Source organism: Pristiophorus japonicus, chromosome 11 (assembly GCF_044704955.1).
Source record: "Pristiophorus japonicus isolate sPriJap1 chromosome 11, sPriJap1.hap1, whole genome shotgun sequence".
NCBI lineage: Eukaryota > Metazoa > Chordata > Chondrichthyes > Pristiophoridae > Pristiophorus > Pristiophorus japonicus.
The window spans coordinates 32,974,209-32,996,017 of NC_091987.1; the positions used below are offsets into that span (position 1 = coordinate 32,974,209).

Genomic DNA, 21,809 nt, shown 5'->3' on the forward strand with positions numbered 1-21,809 from the left:
TATTTATGAAGCCCAGGATTCCGTATGCTTTTTTAACCGCTTTCTCAACATGCCCTGCCACCTTCAACAATTTGTGAACATATGCCCCCAGGTCTCTCTGTTCATGTGCCCCCTTTACAATTATACCCTTTAGTTTATATTGCCATTCCTCGTTCGTCCTACCAAAATGTATCACTTTGTACTTTTCTTTGTTAAATTTTATCTGCCATGTGTCTGCCCATTCCACCAGCCTGTCTGTGTCTTCTTGAAGACTCACTATTCTCCTCACTATTCTTCCAAGTTTTGTGTCATCTGTAAATTTTGAAATTGTGCCCTGTACATCCAAGTCTAAGTCATTAATATATATCAAGAAAAGCAGTGGTCCTAGTACCGACCCCTGGGGAATATTACTGTGTACCTTCCTCCAGTCCGATAAACAGCCATTCACCACTACTCTGTTTCCTGTCATTGAGCCAATTTTGTATCCATGCTACCACTGTCCCTTTTGTTACATGGGCTTCAATTTTTCTGGCAAGCCTATTCTGTGGCACTTTATCAAACGCCTTTTGGATGTCCATGTGCACCACATTGCCCTCATCAACTCTTTCTGTTACCTCATCAAAAAGCTCCAAATAAGTTAAACACGATTTGCCTTTAACAAATCCATGCTGACTTTCCTTAATTAATCCACACTTGTCCAAGTGACAATTTTGTCCCGGATTATTGTTTCTAAAAGCTTTCCCACTACCGAGGTTAAACTGATTGGCCTGTAGTTGCTGGGTATATCCTTACACTTTTTTTTGAACAAGGGTGTAACATTTGCAATTCTCCAGTCTTCTGGCACAACCCCCACATCCAAGGAGGATTGGAAGATTATGGCCAGTACCTCTGCAATTTCCACCTTTACTTCCTTCAACATCCTAGGATGCATCCCATCTGGTCCTGGTGACTTGTCTACTTTAAGTACAGCCAGCCTTTCTACCACCTCTATCAATTTTTATTCCATCCAGTATCTCACCTACCTCGTCTTTCATTATGACTGTGGCAACATCTTCTTCCTTGGTAAAGACAGATACAAAGTACTCATTTAGTACCTCAGCCATGCCCTGTGACTCCATGAGTAGGTCTCCATTATGGCCCTAATCGGCCCACCCCTGCCTCTTACTACCCATTTACTATTTATATGCATATAGAAGACTTTTGGATTCCATTTTATGTTAGCTGCCTCATCATATTCTCGCTTTGCCCTCTTATTTCCTTTTTCACTTCTCCTCTGAACTTTCTATATTCAGCCTGGTTCTCACTTGTATTCTCAACCTGACATTTATCATACACCCCCTTTTTCTGCTTCATCTTACACTTTATCTCTTTTGTTATTCAGGGCGTCTGGTTTTGGTTGCCCTATCTTTCCCCCTCGTGGGAATGTACCTCGACTGTACCCGAACTATCTCCTCTTTAAAGGCAGCCCTTTCTTCGATTACAGTTTTGCCAACCAATCTTTGATTCCAATTTATCCAGGCCAGATCCATTCTCAATCCACTGAAATTGACCTTCCTCCAATTCATGTATTTTTACTCTAGATTGCTCCCTGTCCTTTCCCATAGAAAATCTAAACCTTAAGATACTGTGATCACTGTTCCCTAAATGTTCCCTATTAGCACTTGCTCTACTTCACCCACCTCATTCCCCAGAACCAGATCCAGTAATGCTTCATTCCTCGTTGAGCTGGAAACGGATTGATCAAGAAAGTTCTCCTGAACACTCTTCTGAAATTCTTTCCCCTCTCTGCCCTTTACGCTATTGCTATCCCAGGCTACATTAGAATAGTTGAAGTACCCAATTATCACTACTCTATAGTTCTTGCATCTCTCTAATTTCCCTGCAAATTTTCTCCTCTATATCCTACCCTAGTTGGCGGCCTATAGAATACACCTAGTAGTGTAATGGCACCTCTATTATTTCTTAACTCTAACCAAATAAATTCTGTCCTTCACCTCTCCAGGACATCCTCTCTTTTCAGCACTGTATATTCTCCTTAATCAATACTGCCACCCCAGGTTCTTTCTTTCCTTCCCTATTTTTCCTGAACACCTTTATATTCAGGAATATTTAGTACCCAACCTGCCCTTTTTTGAGCCAGGTCTCTGTTATCACCATGACATCATATTCCAAAAAAAAACAATCACCAGTTACTCATCAATTAGCTCCTTCCCTTGCGCTGACATCACTTACCTCGCTCTCTGATGCTCGCGCTCCCTCCAGACTCTTGGCTCTATTGCCTACCTTTATCTGCGGCCACTCCTCTCACTCTCCCGCAGGTCCACTCTTGTATTTATTAACTTAGAGACCTTGGGTTCTGTGGCTCCACTCCTTTTCAGTTAGACTTCGCACCCGCCTTCCTCCTCTCCACCGATTCCTGTGCTCACCAAAGTCAGAATATAAGGAGCTTCCTGGTTTCGTGTCTTTGAGAATTCTGCATTGCGATTGGCTGCTTAGGCAGCTTGTTGACAGCAGATCGTGCTGTGGCATTCCCACTACACTGCACCGATCTCAACTGCACATCGAAAAAGCAGAGCTTCTTGCCACAGAAATCACAAGCTTTTATCAAGGCCAATGGCGAACGCTTTGCCGCTGGCAAATTACAGGCCAATATGTTTGCCATTCATTAAGGCACAGTTGCTGCATAGTCACTAATTTTCAATGCATATTGTGCATAATAAATAGTTTTCATCAAACTGACTTTCCACTGCCTGCATTATGTTTTTAATGTGAAATTTTGATTTTGTAGGTAAATGGATGTGTAACTCTAAAAGGAGAATTTACTGGACTGACTCCTGGAAAGCATGGACTTCATATTCACACTTTTGGAGACCTAACCAATGGTATGAAAAGTATATTTACTCCTTAAATCGTTACATAGACAACAAAGTGTGTTTGCCACGTTCATACAGCTATAGTTGAGTGTTCTGTGCCAACATGACAACTGAATTAAAAATGAATAATAATCTCATTTACCTTAGCCTCTAGGAAATAAGGTGAAAGACAGAACTTCTTTAGGAGACTTGAGTTATCTGCTTGCATGTTTTTCAAGAACTTCCTCTGATATCTTGCTCCTTATTGTGTTCCTAACACAGATGAGGCTGCACACAGGGAGGTTAAAGTAACAGTGACCTCAGTCTTTATTAAGAGTGAGGAACAGGCCTTAGGGGCCGGCTTATATACAGTGCTCCCAAGGGATGCTGGGATCCCTTGGGACTTCAGGGGATGCGCTCCCTGGTGGCGGAACATGGGAGTGCATGCTTTACAGATGCACAACATCACTCCCCTGCCAAAGTCAAAGTGAATACTATTTACAAGGTGAGGCAGTTGGGAGCCTTTTTTTCTCTGGTGGACCGCCTCGGTACAAATGTCTGTTCTGGTGTGTTGGCTGTGCCCTCGCTGGGCTGGTGTGTTGTTGGCCCTGCAGGGCTGCTGGGTGAACCTGGCCTTGCTGGGCTGTTGGGCATGATGGGTTCAATTTCTTGGTCCAGGGTGGTGTCATTGATCCTTTGGGTGTGTGTTGTGGGCTCGAAAAAGGTGGTGTCTGCTGTGGGTTGTTCAGGGCAGTCTGTGAACCTCAGCCTCGTTTGGTCTAGGTTCTTTCTGCAAATTTGTCCATTGTCTAGTTTGACTACAAACACCCTACTCCCTTCTTTAGCTATCACTGTGCCGGTGATCCACTTGGGACCATGTCCATAGTTGAGCACATACACAGGGTCATTCAGATCAATTTCCCGTGACACAGTGGTGCGACCATCGTTTACATTTTGTTGCTGCCACCTGCTCTCTACCTGATCATGCAGGTTGGGGTGAACCAGCGAGAGTCTGGTTTTAAGTGTCCTTTTCATGAGTAGCTCAGCCGGGGGCACCCCTGTGAGCGAGTGGGGTCTCGTGCGGTAGCTGAGCAGTACTCGGGACAGGCGGGTTTGGAGTGAGCCTTCTGTGACTCGTTTAAGGCTCTGTTTGATTGTTTGTACTGCCCGCTCTGCCTGCCCATTGGAGGCTGGTTTAAACGGGGCCAAGGTGACATGTTTGATCCCATTGCGGGTCATGAATTCTTTAAATTCGGCACTGGTGAAACATGGCCCGTTGTCACTGACCAGTATGTCAGGCAGGCCGTGGTGGCAAACATGGCCCTCAGGCTTTCAATGGTGGCGGTGGCGGTGCTTCCCGACATTAATTCACATTCAATCCATTTTGAAAAAGCATCCACCACCACCAGGAACATTTTACCAAGAAACGGGCCAGCATAGTCGACATGGATCCTCGACCATGGTCTGGAGGGCCAGGCCCACAAACTTAGTGGTGCCTCTCGGGGCACGTTGTTCAACTGAGCACACACGCTGCATTGCCGTACACAGGACTCTAATTCAGAGTCGATACCGGGCCACCACACGTGGGATCTGGCTATCGCTTTCATCATTACTATACCCAGGTGTAGTACTGTGGAGTTCCGAGATGAACGTCTCCCTGCCCTTTTTGGGTAGCACTACGCAGTTACCCCACAACAGGCAGTCTGCCTGAATGGACAGCTCATCCTTTCGCCACTGGAACGGCTTGATTAGCTCTTGCATTTCAACGGGGATGCTGGCCCAGCTCCCATGCAGTACACAGTTTTTTTACTAGGGACAACAGAGGATCTTGGCTGGTCCAATCTGGCGGGCCGTGACGTGATTTATCATTTTCAAACGCTTCCATGACCATCAACAAGTCTGCGGGCTGCGCCACCATAAACAAGTTTGCAGGCAGCGCCATTTCCATCCCTGTGGTGGGCAATGGTAGCCGACTGAGAGCATCTGCACAGTTCTCGGTGCCTGGCCTGTGGCGGATGGCATAGTTATACACTGATAGCGCGAGTGCCCACCTTTGTATGCGGGCTGAGGCATTCAGCGAACAGGGATATGAGGGGCTTGTGATAGGTTTCCAGCTCAAATTTGAGGCCAAACAGGTACTGATGCATTTTCTTTACCCCGAACACACACGCTAATGCCTCTTTCTCAATCATGCTGTAGGTCCTCTCGGCCTTACACAAGCTCCTGGAGGCAGAGGCGACAGGTTGCAACTTCCCCACAACGTTAGCTTGTTGTAATACACATCCGACTCCGTACGAAGACGCATCACATGCTAGCACAAGTCTTTTACACGGGTTATACAATACAAGCAGCTTGTTGGAGCATAAAATGTTTCTGGCCTTCTCAAAAGCAATTACTTGGTTCTTTTCCCATACCCAGTTCTCACTTTTACGCAATAACACATGTAGGGGCTCTAAGAGGGTGCTTAACCCCGGTAGGAAGTTACCAAAATAGTTGAGGAATCCCAGGAATGACCGCAGCTCCGTGACGTTCTGTGGCCTGGGCGCGTTCCTGATAGCCTCTGTCTTGGCATCTACGGGCCGAATGCTGTCCGCCGCGATCTTTCTCCCCAAAAACTCCATTTCTATTGCCATGAAGATGCATTTCGACCTCTTCAGCCGCAGCCCTACGCGATCCAGTCGCTGGAGGACCTCCTCCAGGTTTTGTAGGAGCTCGACGGTGTCCCGACCCATGACCAATATGTCGTCCTGAAAAACCGCCGTGCGTGGTACCGACTTGAGTAGGCTCCCCATGTTTCTCTGGAAGATCACTGTAGCCAACCGAATTCCAAACAGGCATCTGTTGTAGATGAACAGCCCCTTGTGCGTGTTGATGCAGGTGAGGCCTTTCGAACACTCCTCCAGCTCCTGCGTCATGTAGGCTGAAGTCAGCTCGAGCTTGGTGAACGTCTTGCCTTCTGTCAGCGTCGCAAATAGGTCGTCTGCCTTAGGTAACGGGTATTGGTCCTGTAGCAAGAAACGATTAATAGTTACTTTATAATCGCCGCAAATCCTGACCGTGCCATCACTTTTGAGGACTGGAACAATTGGGCTGGCCCACTCGCTGAATTCCACTGGGGAGATGATGCCCTCGCGTTGCAGCCTGTCCAGCTCGATTTCCACTCCCTCCCTCATCATGTGACGTACCGCTCGCGCCTTGTGGTGAATGGGTTCTGCCTCTGGGACCAAGTGGATCCGCACCTTCGCCCTGGAAAAGTTTCCAATGCCTGGCTCAAAAAGGGAAGGAAATTTGTTCAGAACCTGGGTACATGAGGCCTCATCGACATGTGATAGCGCTCGGATGTCATCCCAGCTCCAGCGGATTTTGCCCAGCCAGCTCCTTCCAAGCAGTGTGGGGCCATTGCCCGGGACAATCCAGAGTGGCAGGTCGTGCACCGTGCCCTTGTAGGTGACTTTGACCATGGCACTGCCCAGGACAGTGATGAGCTCTTTGGTGTACGCTCTCAGTTTCGTGTGGATGGGGCTCAGGGCTGTCTGAATGCCTTGTTGCACCACAGTCTCTCAAACATCTTTTTATTCATGATGGATTGGCTAGCGCCAGTGTCCAGTTCCTTGGCTATGGGTAAGTCATTCAATTCTACATTTAGCATTATAGGTGGACATTTCATCTCAAATGTGTGCACCCCGTGTACTTCAGCATCTGCCTCCTCTCTCTGAGGCTCGAAATTGCATTGATCCACCATGGACCGATCTTCCTCTGCCACGTGGTGGTTAGCAGGTTTTGCAGAGCTTGCAGCTCGTCTGCAAGCTTGTTGGAGGTGCCCCATTGTTCCACAGCTCTTGCAAACATACCCTTTGAAGCAACATGAATAGGCTGAATGGAAGCCTCCACATCACCAACAAGGTGTGAATTGCCTTGCATTCATCCTTTGTTGTGGACTCTGAATCATCTGGGTCACCTGAGGCCTGCTGGCAGTTGCAGACTCGTGGTTTCTGCCCTGTGCATTTCTGCTCACAAATACAGTTCTAGTTAATTTATGAACATTGCTAGCACTTGTGTGCTGAGAGATTTGTTTGGTGTTATCACTGGTGGACATAAAGGCCTGTGCTATCGTAATGGCGTTGCTGAGGGTCAGTGTCTCTACAGTCAAAAGTTTTCGTAGGATGGTCTCGTAGCCAATGCCCAGTACAAAAAAGTCTCTGAGCATCTGCTCCAAGTAGCCATCAAACTCACATTGTCCTGCAAATTGCCTTAGCTCGGCGATGTAGCTCACCACTTCCTGACCTTCAGATCGCTGGCACGTGTAGAACCGATACCTCGCCATGAGCACGCTCTCCCTCGGGTTAAGATGCTCCCGAACCAGTGTACACAGCTCCTCATACGACTTATCTGTGGGTTTCACCGTAGCCAGAGGATTCTTCATGAAGCTGTAGGTCGGTGCCCCGCAGACCGTGAGGAGGACCACTCTCCTTTTTGCAGCGCTTCCTTCTCCATCCAGCTCGTTGGCTACAAAGTACTGGTCGAGCTGTTGGACATAGGCTTCCCAGTCCTCACCCTCTGAGAACTTCTCTCGGATGCCCACAGTTTGCTGCATCTTTTGCGTTGGATTCGTATACTCGTCACCAGTTATTGTGTTCCTAACACAGATGAAACTGCACACAGGGAGGTTAAAGTAACAGTGACCTCAGTCTTTATTAAGACACTCCAGAGTGAGGAACAGGCCTTAGGGGTCGGCTTATATACAGTGCTCCCAAGGAATGCTGGGATCCCTTGGGACTTCAGGGGATTCGCTCCCTGGTGGCGGAACATGGGAGTGCATGCTTTACAGATACACAACACCCCTAAAGACTTATATTTGACTCTCCTTTTCTTGGCACTGCCTGCTTTCGATAGTAAGGGAGTTTGATGCTTTTGGTCTTTGAAATCTTAAAAGACTTTCCAAGCTGAGGTCCTAGGAAGCTTTAACTCCATTTTTACATAGAAACATAGAAAATAGGTGCAGGAGTAGGCCATTCGGCTACCTCGAGCCTTAACCACCATTCGATAAGATCATGGCTGATCATTCCCTCAGTACCCCTTTACTGCTTTCTCTCCATATCCCTTGATCCCTTTAGCCATAAGGGCCACATCTAGCTCCCTCTTGAATATATCCAATGAACTGGCATCAACAACTCTCTGCAGCAAGGAATTCCACAGGTTAACAACTCTCTGAGTGAAGAAGTTTCTCCTCATCTCAGTCCTAAATCGCCTACCCCTTATCCTAAGACTGTGTCCCCTGGTTCTGGACTTCCCCAACATCGGGAACAATCTACCCGCATCTAACATCTCCCGTCCCGTCAGAATCTTGTATGTTTCTATGAGATCCCCTCTCATCCTTCTAAACTCCAATGTATAAAGGCCCAGTTGATCCAGTCTCTCCTCATATGTCAGTCCGGCCATCCTGGGAATCAGTCTGGTGAACCTTCGCTGCACTCCCTCAATAGCAAACACGTCCTTCCTCAGATTAGGAGACCAAAATTGAACACGATATTCCAGGTGAGGCCTCACCAAGGCCCTGTACAACTGCAGTAAGACCTCCCTGATCCTGTACTCAAATCCCCTAGCTATGAAGGCCAACATAACATTTGCCTTCTTTACCGCCTGCTGTACCTGTATGCCAACTTTCAATGACTGATGAACCATGACACCCAGGTCTCGTTACACCTCCCCTTTTCCTATTCTGTCACTATTCAGATAATATTCTGTCTTCGCGTTTTTGCCCCCAAAGTGGATAACCTCACATTTATCCACATTATACTACATCTGCCATGCATTTGCCCACTCACCTAACTGTCTAAGTCACCCTGCAGCTTCTTAGCGCCCTCCTCACAGCTCACACCGCCACCCAGTTTAGTGTCATCTTCAAACTTGGAGATATTACACTCAATTCCTTCATCCAAATCATTGAAGTATATTGTAAAGAGCTGGGGTCCCAGCACTGAGCCCTGCGGCACTCCACTAGTCGCTGCTTGCCATTCTGAAAAGGACCCGTTGATCCCAACTCTCTGCTTCCTGCCTGCCAACCAGTTCTCTATCCACGTCAGTATATTAACCCCAATACCATGTGCTTTAATTTTGCACATCAATCTCTTGTGTGGGACCTTGTCAAAAGCCTTTTGAAAGTCCAAATACACCACATCCACTGGTTCTCCCTTGTCCACTCTACTCGTTACATCCTCAAAAAATTCCAGAAGATTTGTCAAGCATGATTTCCCCTTCATAAATCCATGCTGACTTGGACCGATCCTGTCATTGCTTTCCAAATGCGATGCTATTTCATCCTTAATAATTGATTCCAACATTTTCCCCACCACCAATGTCAGGCTAACCGGTCTATAATTACCTGCTTTCTCTCTCCCTCCCTTTTTAAAAAGTGGTGTTACATTAGCTACCCTCCAGTCCATAGGAACTGATCCTGAGTCGATAGACTGTTGGAAAATGATCACCAATGCATCCACTATTTCTATGGCCACTTCCTTAAGTACTCTGGGATGCAGACTATCAAGCCCCGGGGATTTATCGGCCTTCAATCCCATCAATTTCCCTAACACAATTTCCCGCCTAATAAGGATATCCTTCAGTTCCTCCTTCTCACTAGACCCTCGGTCCCCTAGTACTTTCGGAAGGTTATTTGTGTCTTCCTTCTTGAAGACAGAACCAAAATATTTCTTCAATTAGTCTGCCATTTCTTTGTTCCCCATTATAAATTCACCTGAATCCGACTGCAAGGGACCTACGTTTGTCTTCACTAATCTTTTTCTCTTCACATATCTATAGAAGCTTTTGCAGTCAGTTTTTATGTTCCCGGCAAACTTCTTCTCGTACTCTATTTTCCCCCTCTTAATTAAACCGTTTGTCCTCTGCTGAATTCTAAATTTCTCCCAGTTCTCAGGTTTGCTGCTTTTTCTGGCCAATTTATATGCCTCTTCCTTGGATTTAACACTATCTTTAATTTCCCTTGTTAGCCACGGTTGAGCCACCTTCCCCGTTTTATTTTTACTCCAGACAGGGATGTACAATTGCTGAAGTTCATCCATATGATCTTTAAATGTTTGCCATTGCCTATCCACCGTCAACCCTTTAAGTATCATTTGCCAGACTACTCTAGCCAATTCACACCTCAAACCATCGAAGTTACCTTTCCTTAAGTTCAGGACCCTAGTTTCTGAATTAACTGTGTCACTCTCCATCCTAATAAAGAATTCTACCATGTTACCGTCACTCTTCCCCAAGGGGTCTCTCACAACAAGATTGCTAATTAGACCTTTCTCATTACACATCATCCAGTCTAGGATGGCCAGCTCCCTGGTTGGTTCCTCGACATATTGGTCTAGAAAACCATCCCTAATACACTCCAGGAAATCCTCCTCCACCGCATTGCTACCAGTTTGGATAGCCCAATCAATATGTAGATTAAAGTCACCTATATAACTGCTTTATTCTTATTTGTTCAGTTATCTCACACAATTGCAAATTTCTGCTTTCCCATGGGGAAATAAAAATCAATGGATGTTGTCATAAGAAATAAAGCATGCAATAATAAAAGAGCTTTGTATTGTTTGCATCCACCTTAATTAGGTGATTGGCTAACCAGTGGGATGTGGCAGTGGGTGTCCCCAAGTGCAGTATTATGGCTTTGCATGGCGCAAGAAGGGATTTCAAAGATATTAATTGCAAGACATGGGACATTTTTCCTACCTCTTGATTCATATCAGAATTCTGATGGATACTGATTTTAGCCCAGACATGGCCTTTCAAGACAATGATGAGTAGTCATGAAGGGCACTTTAGTCTGTTGACTTCCTTCAATGACAGCAAAGTCCCAATATAGGATAACTTTGTGGCAAAGATTATTTGGTGAACCTACCCTTCTTTTAACTATCATCAGAGGATTGTCCAATCATTAGTCCACAGGCATCCTGGCAGCAAAAAATGGACTTCAGGTGGCAGAGCACCTAAAGGGTTCGCTATTGAATTTTACATGGTTCTACTTCCTGATTTGACATTAATATTGTGAAAATGATTCCACCACATACCACACACAAGACTAAGCCCCAATCTCGGGCTCCATTATAAAAACAGCAATAACGCTGTTACACAAGCAGAGCAAAAATTCTTCTACTTGCATATCCTTCAGACCTACATCCCTGTTAAAGTACTGACTATAATATACTAACCCTGGGTGGGCGATTATTTGGCGGGGGGCGGCATTTAGCAAGTTTTGGTGAGTTGTTGAAGGCCGCACATCACATTCCCTCTAAGGTGCGTGGCTGCGCACTAATTTCAAGGTCCTGTGCAGGCCACTCACCAGCTCTTGCCACTGGAAGAAATATTTGGTTTCCCAAATTATTTGCAGAGAGCCCTCGACTCCTATTTTGAAGTCTAGCAGCAATACCAACCAGTTACCAAATGGCAAAACTAGCTTTGTCTGGAATACATGATTGCAGTTAAAACTTTAATTGTTCACTTTTTTTTAAGTTCCTGTTATCATTGCAAAATATGTAATATTTTGGTGTACATTTTCTCAGAGCATGTAGTTTAAAAAAAATCCCTTTGCAATTTTTCTCCATGTTTGCATGTTTGCATGAGCTAACTTTACTCTGCTATTTCAAAAAAACCCCACCAGAAACCGAAGCATGAAGAAGTTGGGCTTCTCCTTGTGTGCTAGAGTGAAAGTGTAAAAGAGAGAGAATGAGTGTGCATATTTGTTTTTGGGAACGGGTACATAAAAGGTTCAATCTGGGGCATGTTTAACAGTGGCGCAGTGTTAGCTTAAGAGGATGGGTTTATTTATCATACAAACAGGCTCTTAATTTGACCTGCGCTCTTTTTGACCAAGTCACCATATCAGCAAAGTTTGATGAGGAATTATTGCTCTTTCTTATGCATGGGTGGATTATTTGCAAATAATTTGCTTAATAACTTGAACAAATAATATCGACCATGAAGACCAAAAGTGGAAAAGGAGAAAATACCATTTTCTTTTTAAAGAAAAAATGAAAAGAAATGAGGGGGATGGGTTTCACCTGATCCTTTTTATCCAGGTCAAATAAATTTGTTTTTCCCTACTTGTGAGCTGATGCCTGAGCTCTTGCTCAGCCTGGCAATGCACTCGATTTTTTACGAAGGGATGGTTGGTTAAATAAGCAATGGGGATAAAAGTGGATTTCATTTCTCGCGTGGCTGACTTTCAGAGTTGCACACCTCCATCAAGAGGCAAAAACAAAGACCCAGCAAGGAATGCAAGAGATCCTGCTCCTACCAAGCAATGATGTCACCAGAAATACCATTATGCCTATGAAATCATTAGTGTCGAATTCTTTTAAGAACAGGCTGGGAGAATCGGTTTTGCGAATTGATAAATTGAATCAAGTATTAATGTGTGTTCCCAGCTGCTGTTCAGGTCTGTTTCTGAACCATGAGAAGCGAAAATGGATAGACTAATGTGCAGCTCGAGCTCCAACTCTCGTTCTATTTCTGTCCTGTCCAGCAGGCCGGATAGAATGACTTGGCGGGTCCATCTGTATACTAACCAAATTCCTGGTGTCCAAATTGGATATGTGCTGATTCTTCTTCTGTGGTGGGATTAGCATCAGAACAAATCTTTGTTCTTTGTGCTCACCAGTGAGACCCTGCTGCATTTTTATTTTAATAATTGGCTCCCAGTGTATTTTCAACCACCATTGGTCCTTGCCTTGGTGGAACAGGGAGAGGACAAGGATGGCTGGTGCTGCTGCAGTATTTAAGCCAAGCATTATTTAGGAGCATAAATTTGGTCCATTGTGAGCATAGGAAGCATGTCTGAGGGTGCTACAGCTGAGCCTAGAGCCCCCAAGTTTTGTGACTCATCTGTTGTATTATTATCCAAAATAAGACAAAGGAGGCAGTAGTTGTTTTGATATGCAGGGGGAGGGAGGGGGGTGGCACAACGTGGTGCTGGCCCAGAGAAAGGAGATAGCCGTGGCAGAGTGCCACCACCAGCAATCCCAGCACAGCTACTCTGTGTCAGAAGTTCAATGGCCTCACCACGTCAGCCAAGGTATAAGAAAGCAGTCATTACTGAAACCAATTAATTCTAAGCATATTTCATATATCCACCTATCTTGTTCTGCTTTGTTGAACACCATGGAATATTTATCTGAAATGCCAATGTAATACCACAAAATTGTCCCATTCTCTTCTTCCTCTACATGCTCAACTTAACGTGAAGGACTCTGAAAGACTTGCATGATGCGTATTTGCAAGTTTTCTGCACCTATCGAGCCCAAGTTTCCCCCCCCCCTGTAAAAACGGCGCACCTCCGTGAGGTGCGCCAACATTCTAGTCTAAAAAGGGCACCGAAAAGTTACCTTCCAATTCTCCCAGCTCCTTAGGACGTCTTCGGCCTCGGCGTGGCACACCACATCCGGGGGGGGGGGGGGGTTGGTGGGGGGAGAAAGAGGGCGGAGCCAGGTCCCGGCCTAGGCACTAAAAACAGTGCCGGGACCTCTGCACATGCGCGCTAGAGTGTGCGCACATGTGCAGTAGCTCCTCGCCCCCAGCGTGTCCTGCAGCCTCAGAGGGACCCGATGCTCATAGTTGCCGACCCTATCCCTGGCCGAGTAGTCAGATAAAGGTAGGACTTCCAGCCCAGGATTCTTTTCCTACTTGTTTTGAAGCTGACTGGCCTTAATCTTGTAAGCAACATAAGTAATCAGCTCAGAAGCCATTGATTTCAACATCCTCTGCAAATAATGTAGCGCTGCTCATCGGGTCCCTGGGCAGGACAGCCCAGCTCACCAGTCTTGGTCTTGATGTGAGCACGAATGTGGCGGGGAAGTTTTCGGTCAGCTACGCTGGGAATGGGTGGGATTGCCTGAGCTTTGCCCAGAGCCGCTGTTGACACCCGTTCGCCCGCCATTTCCACTTACACCCACTGGGGCTGGTGCCGGGGCAGACTGTCGGTCACTGCGGAGAGCCAGCCTGTTGCACTCACTACTTCACATTCCACGGCTCACAGTTACCAATACTCCGCGCCGAGCGCCATCCACCTGCACCCTTAACTCTATCTGTGAGTTCTCCTGCCTGCCTGCCGGTGAGTTCTCCTGCCCATATCCCCGGCTGAGTGGCCTCCCGGCCCGCTGACTTCCCCGGCCCATATGAAGGGAGGACTTTAGTTTTATTTTTCGATTATTTACTTTTAAATTATTATTGATGGTTTTTATGCTTAATGAATGTTGTTGAGAAGGTGTTTAGTGCTCTTACTTCCCTCCACCACCCCTCCCCCAACTCTGGCTACCTGCGCTGATTTCTTAATTCACCGCAAGGTTTTTCTGAGCGGACACAAGTGGCCTCATACGCTGGCCTAAGTTAGTTTGGAGTAACTTTTAGCTGGCTAAACTTGCTTAAATGGCCAAAACAGGCGTAAGTGGCTAGTAACTCCCCGTTTGGAAAAAAAAACTAAACTTAAAAAAAAAACCTAACGAACTCACTTACACTGGAGCAAATTAAATGGGGAGAATTGCTATTTTAAAGTTACTCAAAAAAAGTCTAGTTGCTCCAAAAAAAAACGGAGCAGCTCCTGGGGAAATTTGGGCCCATTATCACTTCCATTAAGGGATGTTTACTCACATCTGGGGGCTTTTATGCTCTGTTCCTTAAAGGAGAAAGTGCCCTCAATCAAAAGCAGAACTTTGCCTCAGGCAGTGGAACCCAAAGTCTCTGGTCTGTCGCACTTTCTGAGCAATAGAAACTTAAACATAGAAAATAGGTGCAGGAGTAGGCCATTCGGCCCTTCGAGCCTGCACCACCATTCAATATGATCATGGCTGATCATGCAACTTCAGTACCCCATTCATGCTTTCTCTCCATACCCCTTGATCCCTTTAGCCGCAAGGGCCACATCTAACTCCCTTTTGAATATATCTAATGAACTGGCCTCAACAACTTTCTGTGGTAGAGAATTCCACAGGTTTACAATTTTCTGAGTGAAGAAGTTTCTCCTCATCTCGGTCCTAAATGGTTTACCCCTTATCCTTAGACTGCGAGCCCCTGGTTCTGGACTTCCCCAACATCGGGAACATTCTTCCTGCATCTAACTTGTCCAATCCCGTCAGAATTTTATATGTTTCTATGAGATCCCCTCTCATTCTTCTAAATTCCAGTGAATATAAGTGTAGTCGATCCAGTCTTTCTTCACATGTCAGTCCTGCCATCCCGGGAATCAGTCTGGTGAACCTTCGCTGCACTCGCTCAATAGCAAGAATGTCCTTCCTCAGATTAGGAGACCAAAACTGCACACAATATTCAAGGTGTGGTCTCACCAAGGCGCTATACAACTGCAGTAAGACCTCCCTGCTCCTATACTCAAATCTCCTCTCTATGAAGGCCAGCTGTACCTGCATGCCTACCTTCAATGACTGATGTATCATGACACCCAGGTCTCGTTGCACCTTCCCTTTTACTAATCTGTCACCATTCAGATAATCTGCCTTCCTGTTTTTGCCACCAAAGTAGATAACCTCACACTTACCCACATTATACTGCATCTGCCATGCATTTGCTCATTCACCTAACCTGTCCAAGTCCCTCTTTAGCCTCTTAGCATCCTCCTCGCAGCTCGCACTGCCCCCCAGCTTAGTGTCATCTGCAAACTTGGAGATATTACATTCAATTCCTTCGTCTAAATCATTAATGTATATTGTAAATAGCTGGGGTCCCAGCACTAAACCCTGCGGCACCCCACTAGTCACTGCATGCCATTCTGAAAAGGACCCGTTTATTCCCACTCTTTGCTTCCTGTCTGCCAACCAGTTCTCTATCCACGTCAATACATTACCCCAAAACCAAGTGCCTTAATTTTACACACTAATCTCCTGTGTGGGACCTTGTCAAAATGCATTTGAAAGTCCAAATACACCACATCCACTGGTTCTCACTTATCCACTCTACTCGTTACATCCTCAAAAAACTCTCGAAGATTTGTCAAGCATGATTTCCCTTTCATAAATCCATGCTGACTTGGACCGATCCTGTCACTGCTTTCCAAATGCGCTGCTATTACATCTTTAATAATTGATACCAACATTTTCCCCACTACCGATGTCAGGCTAACCGGTCTATAATTCCCTGTTTTCTCTCTCCCTCCTTTTTTAAAACGTGACGTTACATTAGCTACTCTCCAATCCATAGGAACTGAACCAGAGTCCATGGAATGTTGGAAAATGACCACCAATGCATCTACTATTTCTAGGGCCACTTCCTTAAGTACTCTGGGATGCAGACTATCAGGCCCCGGTGATTTATCGGCATTCAATCCCTTCAATTTCCTTAACACCATTTTCCCGACTAATGTGGATTTCCCTCAGTTTCCCCTTCTCGTTAGACCCTCGGTCCCCTAGTATTTTCGGAATGTTATTCGTGTCTTCCTTAATGAAGGCAGAACCAAAGTATTTGTTCAATTGGTCTGCCATTTCCTTGTTCCCCATTATGAATTCACCTGTTTCTGACCGCAAGGAACCTACATTAGTCTTCACTAATCTTTTTCTCTTCACATATCTTTTGAAGCTTTTGCAGTCAGTTTTTATGTTCCCTGCAAGTTTACTCTCATACTCTATTTTCCCCTCCTAATTAAATCCTTAGTCCTCCTCTGCTGAATTCTAAATTTCTCCCAGTCCTCAGGTTTGTTGCTTTTTCTGGCCAATTTATATGCCTCTTCCTCCGATTTAACACTTTCCCTAATTTCCCTTGTTAGCCACGGTTGAGCCACCTTCCCTTTTTTATTCTTACGCCACACAGGGATGTACAATTGTTGTAGTTCATCCATGTGATATTTAAATGTCTGCCATTGCCTATCCACCGTCAGCCCTTTAAGTATCATTCTCCAGTCTATCCTAGTCAATTCACGTCTCATACCGTCGAAGTTTCCTTTCTTTAAGTTCAGGACCCTAGTCTCTGAATTAATTGTGTCACTCTCCATCTTAATGAAGAGTTCTACCATATTATGGTCACTCTTCCCCAGATTGCTAATGAATCCTCTCTCGTTGCACAAGACCCAGTCTGGGATTGCCTGCTCTCTAGTTGGTTCCTTGACATATTGGTCTAGAAAACCATCCCTTATACACTCCAGGAAATCCTCCTCCACAGTATTGCTGCCAGTTTGATTAGCCCAGTCAATATGTAGATTAAAGTCACCCATGTGATAACTGCTGTACCCTTATTGCACGCGTCCCTAATTTCCTGCTTGATACCATCCCCAACCTCCCTACTAATGTTTGGTGGTCTGTACACAACTCCCACTAACGCTTTCTGCCCTTTGGTGTTTCGCAGCTCCACGTATATAGATTCCACATCATCCATGTTAATGTCCTTCCTTACTATTGCGTTAATCTCCTCTTTAACCAGTAACGCTATCCCTCCTCCTTTTCCTTTCTGTCTGTCCTTCCTGAATATTGAATACCCCTGGATGTTGAGTTCCCAGCCTTGGTTACCCTGGAGCCATGTCTCCGTATTCCCAATTACATCATATCCGTTAACAGCTATCTGCGCAGTCAATTCATCCACCTTATTACGAATGCTCCTCGCATTGAGACTCAGAGTCTTCAGGCTTGTTTTTTTAACACATTTTTGTCCTTTTAGAATTATGTTGTAATGTGGCCCTTTTTGATTTTTGCCCTTGATTTCTCTGCCCTCCACTCTTGCTTTTCTTCTTCCTATCTTTTGCTTCTGCCTCCCTGCATAAATTCCCATCCCCCTGCCATTTTAGTTTAAACCCTCCCCAACAGCACTAGCAAACACTCCGCTTCGGACATCGGTTCCGGTCCTGCCCAGGTGCAGACTATCCGGTTTGTACTGGTCCCACCTCCCCCAGAACCGGTTCCAATGTCCCAGGAATTTGAATCCCTCCCCCTTGCACCATTCCTCAAGCCATGTATTCATCTGAGCTATCCTGCAATTCCTACTCTGACTAGCACATGGCACTGGTAGCAATCCTGAGAATAGGCCCTGGAACACTTGGGCAAGCATATAGGGAAACAATGGGAAGGGGAAGTAGGAGAGTATCTGTCAGCTTCAGTTTGGTTTTGAATTTCCTTACATCGTGTTTCAGCTGGTCAAATGTTCTGACACCAGAAGATATGAATGCTTAAGCTTATGCCTTGTTTGGAAAACACGGTTGCCATTGTACAGCTCATCTATCCATGCTAACCTCCCTTTTATCCTGTCCTTACAAATGTAAACTCTAGTTTTCTAGATTTGCGGAAGCACTTAGTGTAAATTATTTATTTCAGATTGGATCAGTGCAGGATCTCATTACAATCCAAACAATGAAATACATGGTGGACCACAAGAAAACAAGAGGTGAGTTCTGTTTGAGCAGTCATGTGAAAATAAAAATAAAATACTTTTTCTTTTAAGAGTATACTGGTTTTGGATGATATTTAATTCTGAGGTATGCAACTTCATGGTAATAATTTGTAAACTTTTGGGGCTGTTTTTCTTCTCCAGTGCACCAAGTGCTCAGTTTTGGATGCAGAAGAGAAGAAAATGGGATGGAGACCCAGAATACCCGGTCTCAGTCCACTTTATGTTCCCCTGTGATTTTTGGGGCTTCTCCCAAAGGGTATGGGGAACAGAGTGCCTGTGTCTGCAACAGGTACAAGCTAACAGCAGCTGTCATAATGAGACAGGTCTGAGTGCTTTAGGTCTTCCTGTCAATGGAAAGGCACCAATTTGAGGGATGCCCAGAAGGAGTGCATCTTTGCCACAATGCATAGTCCCTCTACTTGAAGAGGACTGGAGAGAGGCAGGCAACAAAGACCAAAGGTAAGTCTTTTTTTTCTTTCAGGAACTTGCATCAACATTGACCTCTCAGCCCTGCATCTGTAGTTGTATGCAATTAGTACCTAATGGTCATAAATTTAAGATCATTGCTAAAAAAACAAAATGAGTGGTTGGGAGATTTTGTTTTGCATAGAGGGTTGTTAGGCCATGGAATGCCCTCTCAGGAACAGGGATGGAAACAGAACTTATAATAAAGAAAGTGGATAACTATATGAAAAAGAAAAAAATGAGTTTAGGGAAAGGGTAGATGATGGTACAACATCGATAGCTCTTTCAGAGAGATAGCATAGATGCAATGGGTCGAAAGATCTTCCGATGTGCAATAAAATTCTATGATTGTGGTCCAATCCGAGCTAACAAGAGAAGTTAAAGATAGTATTGGATTAAAGGAAGAGGCATAACATGTTGCCAAAAAGAGTTGTAAGCCTGAGGATTGGGAAGATATTAGAATCCAGCAAAGGATGACCAAGGAAATGATGGAGACCGAAAATAGAATGAGTAAACTAGCAAAAGACATAAAAAAAGATTGTAAAAGCTTCTATAGGTATGTAAAAAGGAAGAGATTAGCAAAAGTAAATGTGGATCCCTTACAGGCAGAGAAGGAGAAGATATAATGGGGAATAGGAAATGGCAGAGACATTAAACAAATACTTTATCTATCTTCACAGTAGAACACACAAAAAACATTCTGGAAATAGTGGGGAACCAAGGGTCTGGTGAGAATGAAGAACTTAAAAGAAATTAGTATTAGTAAAGAAGTAGTACTCGATAAATTAATGGGATTAAAAGCCGACAAATTCCCTGGACCTGATGGCCTACATCCAAAGGTTTTAAAAGAGGTGGCTACAGAGATAGTGGATGCATTGGTTTTTGATTTTTGAAAATTTCCGAGAATTTAGAACAGTCCCCGCAGATTGGAAAGTAGCAAAGGCAACCCTGGTATTCAAGAAGAGAGGCAAAGAGAAAACAGGGAACTATAAGCCAGTTAGCCTGACATCAATAGTGGGGAAAATGCTAGAATCTATTATTAGGAACTTATTGGGGAACTTTAAAATCATATATTTGGGCAAAGTCAACATGGATTTATGAAATGGAAATCGTGTTTGACAAATCTTAAATTTTTTCACGTTGTAACTAGGAGGGTAGATAAGAGGAAACCAATGGGTGTAGAGTATTTGGATTTTCAAAAAGCATTCACTAAGGTGCCACAAAAGAGGTTATTACACAAAATTAGGGCTCATGGGATTGGGTTATATATTATCATGGATTGAGGATTGCTTTATTGACAGAAAACAGATAGTAGGAATAAACGGGTTATTTTCGGGTTGACAGGATGTAACTAATGGGGTCCCGCAAGGATCAGTGCTTGGGCCTCTGCTATTTACAATCTATATCAATGACTTAGATGAAGGGATTGAGTGTAATGTATCAAAATAAGCTCTGAGGAGGATACAAAGAGGCTGCAAAATATATAGACAGGTTAATGAGTGAGCAAGAATGTGGCAAATGGAATATAATGTGGAGAAATGTGAAGTTATCCACTTTGGTAGGAAAAATAGAAAAGCAGAATTTTTTTTAAATGGTGAGAGACTGGCAAATGATGATATTTGAGTGGGACTTGGATGTTCTTGTACATGAATCACAAAGTTAACATGCAGGTACAACAAGCAATTGGGAAAGTAAATGGTATGTTAGCCTTTATTACAAAAGGATTGGAGTATAAGAGTAAAGTGGTCTTACTGCAATTATATAGAGCCTTGGTGAGACCACACCTGGAGTACTGTGTACAATGTTGGTCTTATCTAAAGAAGGATATACATGCCTGAGAGGGAGTGCAATGAAGGTTCACTAGACTGATTCCTGGGATGAGGGGACTGTCCTTTGAGAAGGGATTGAGTAGATTAGACCTATATTTCCTAGAGTTTAGAAGAATGAGCGGTGATCATGTTGAAACTTCTAAAATTCTTCAGGGGCTTGACAAGGTAGATGCTGGGAGGATGTTTCCCCTGGCTGGGGAGTCTAGAACTAGGGGTCACAGTCTCGGGATAAGGGGTCAGCCATTTAGGACCGAGATGAGGAGAAATTAATTCACTCAAATGGTTGTGAATCTTTGCAATTCTCTACCCCATAGGGCTTTGGATGCTCAGTCGTTGAGTATATTCAAGACAGAGATCGATAGATTTTTGGATACTGAAGGAATTGAGGGATATAGGAATAGTGCAGGAAGGTAGAGACCAGCCATGATCTTATTGAATGGCAGAGCAGGCTCGAAGGGCCTAGTCCTGCTCCTATTGTATGTGTTATTATTCTTTAAAGCAAAGCACTTTCAATCCACTGTAGACATGCAGGTGACCTGGGCAATGTGGACGTTAATGAAGATGGTTTTGCCAAGCTGGATCTAGCGATACAGCATTTCCATCTGACAGGAATTCATTCTGTTATTGGTCGCACGTTGATGGTAGGTACTAAGTAGCCTTCCAGGTAAATGCTGCTTTAATCTGAGATGTCCAATGTCCCCCAATTGCCACCTCTGGCCCACCCATCACTAAGAATGCCAATAAACAAGAGGTGTTCAACCTTGCTGGGCAGCTGTCATCAAGTAGCACTGGAGTGAGACCTTTCATAGAATTAGTATAACTTTTTGAAAATACTCACTAGGAGTCTTTATTCTGTGTTGTTTTTTGCATGTATACCTTGTTAATAGGCTAAATACCTGCATTTACAGAGCAAAGAGCTTCTGTCTAGACTTGATCACCTAATAGTACTTCGCAAGGCTGTGCTTTCCACATAAAGCAATATAAGAGTTGTGCACATACTCACCATGGAGCTCACTTTCAGCAAGCCATTGTATTTTCAGTGTCTGTGAAGATAATGACCTCAAATTTGTGCCATTAGGTTCTTTCAAGCTGCATTTGGAAGCAAATGTAACAACAATCAATTGGCTGTTCATTGATGCATGAAACTAGTAACCAGTGCATTGTCTGTTTGACTGGTCAGTACATGATGTTCCCAATGGATATTGCTCATTAACATGATAGGGCTTTCCACTTTAACATCAATATCCTCAAGTGCAAGGTGTCATTGACTGCATCCAATTCGCCATATATGTGTATCTTTTCA

At 44.5% G+C, this 21,809-nt stretch overlaps 1 protein-coding gene across 1 annotated transcript in view; it reads left to right on the forward strand.

Annotated features, from left to right (window-relative positions):
* Positions 1 to 21,809, forward strand: part of LOC139276006 (superoxide dismutase [Cu-Zn]-like) — a 50,914-nt gene that overhangs the window by 13,327 nt on the left and 15,778 nt on the right. The window contains exons 2-4 of the mRNA XM_070893328.1: positions 2,768 to 2,861; positions 18,137 to 18,206; positions 21,030 to 21,147. Coding sequence (XP_070749429.1) covers positions 2,768 to 2,861; positions 18,137 to 18,206; positions 21,030 to 21,147 — 282 coding nt within the window. The remainder of the gene's footprint in view (positions 1 to 2,767; positions 2,862 to 18,136; positions 18,207 to 21,029; positions 21,148 to 21,809) is intronic.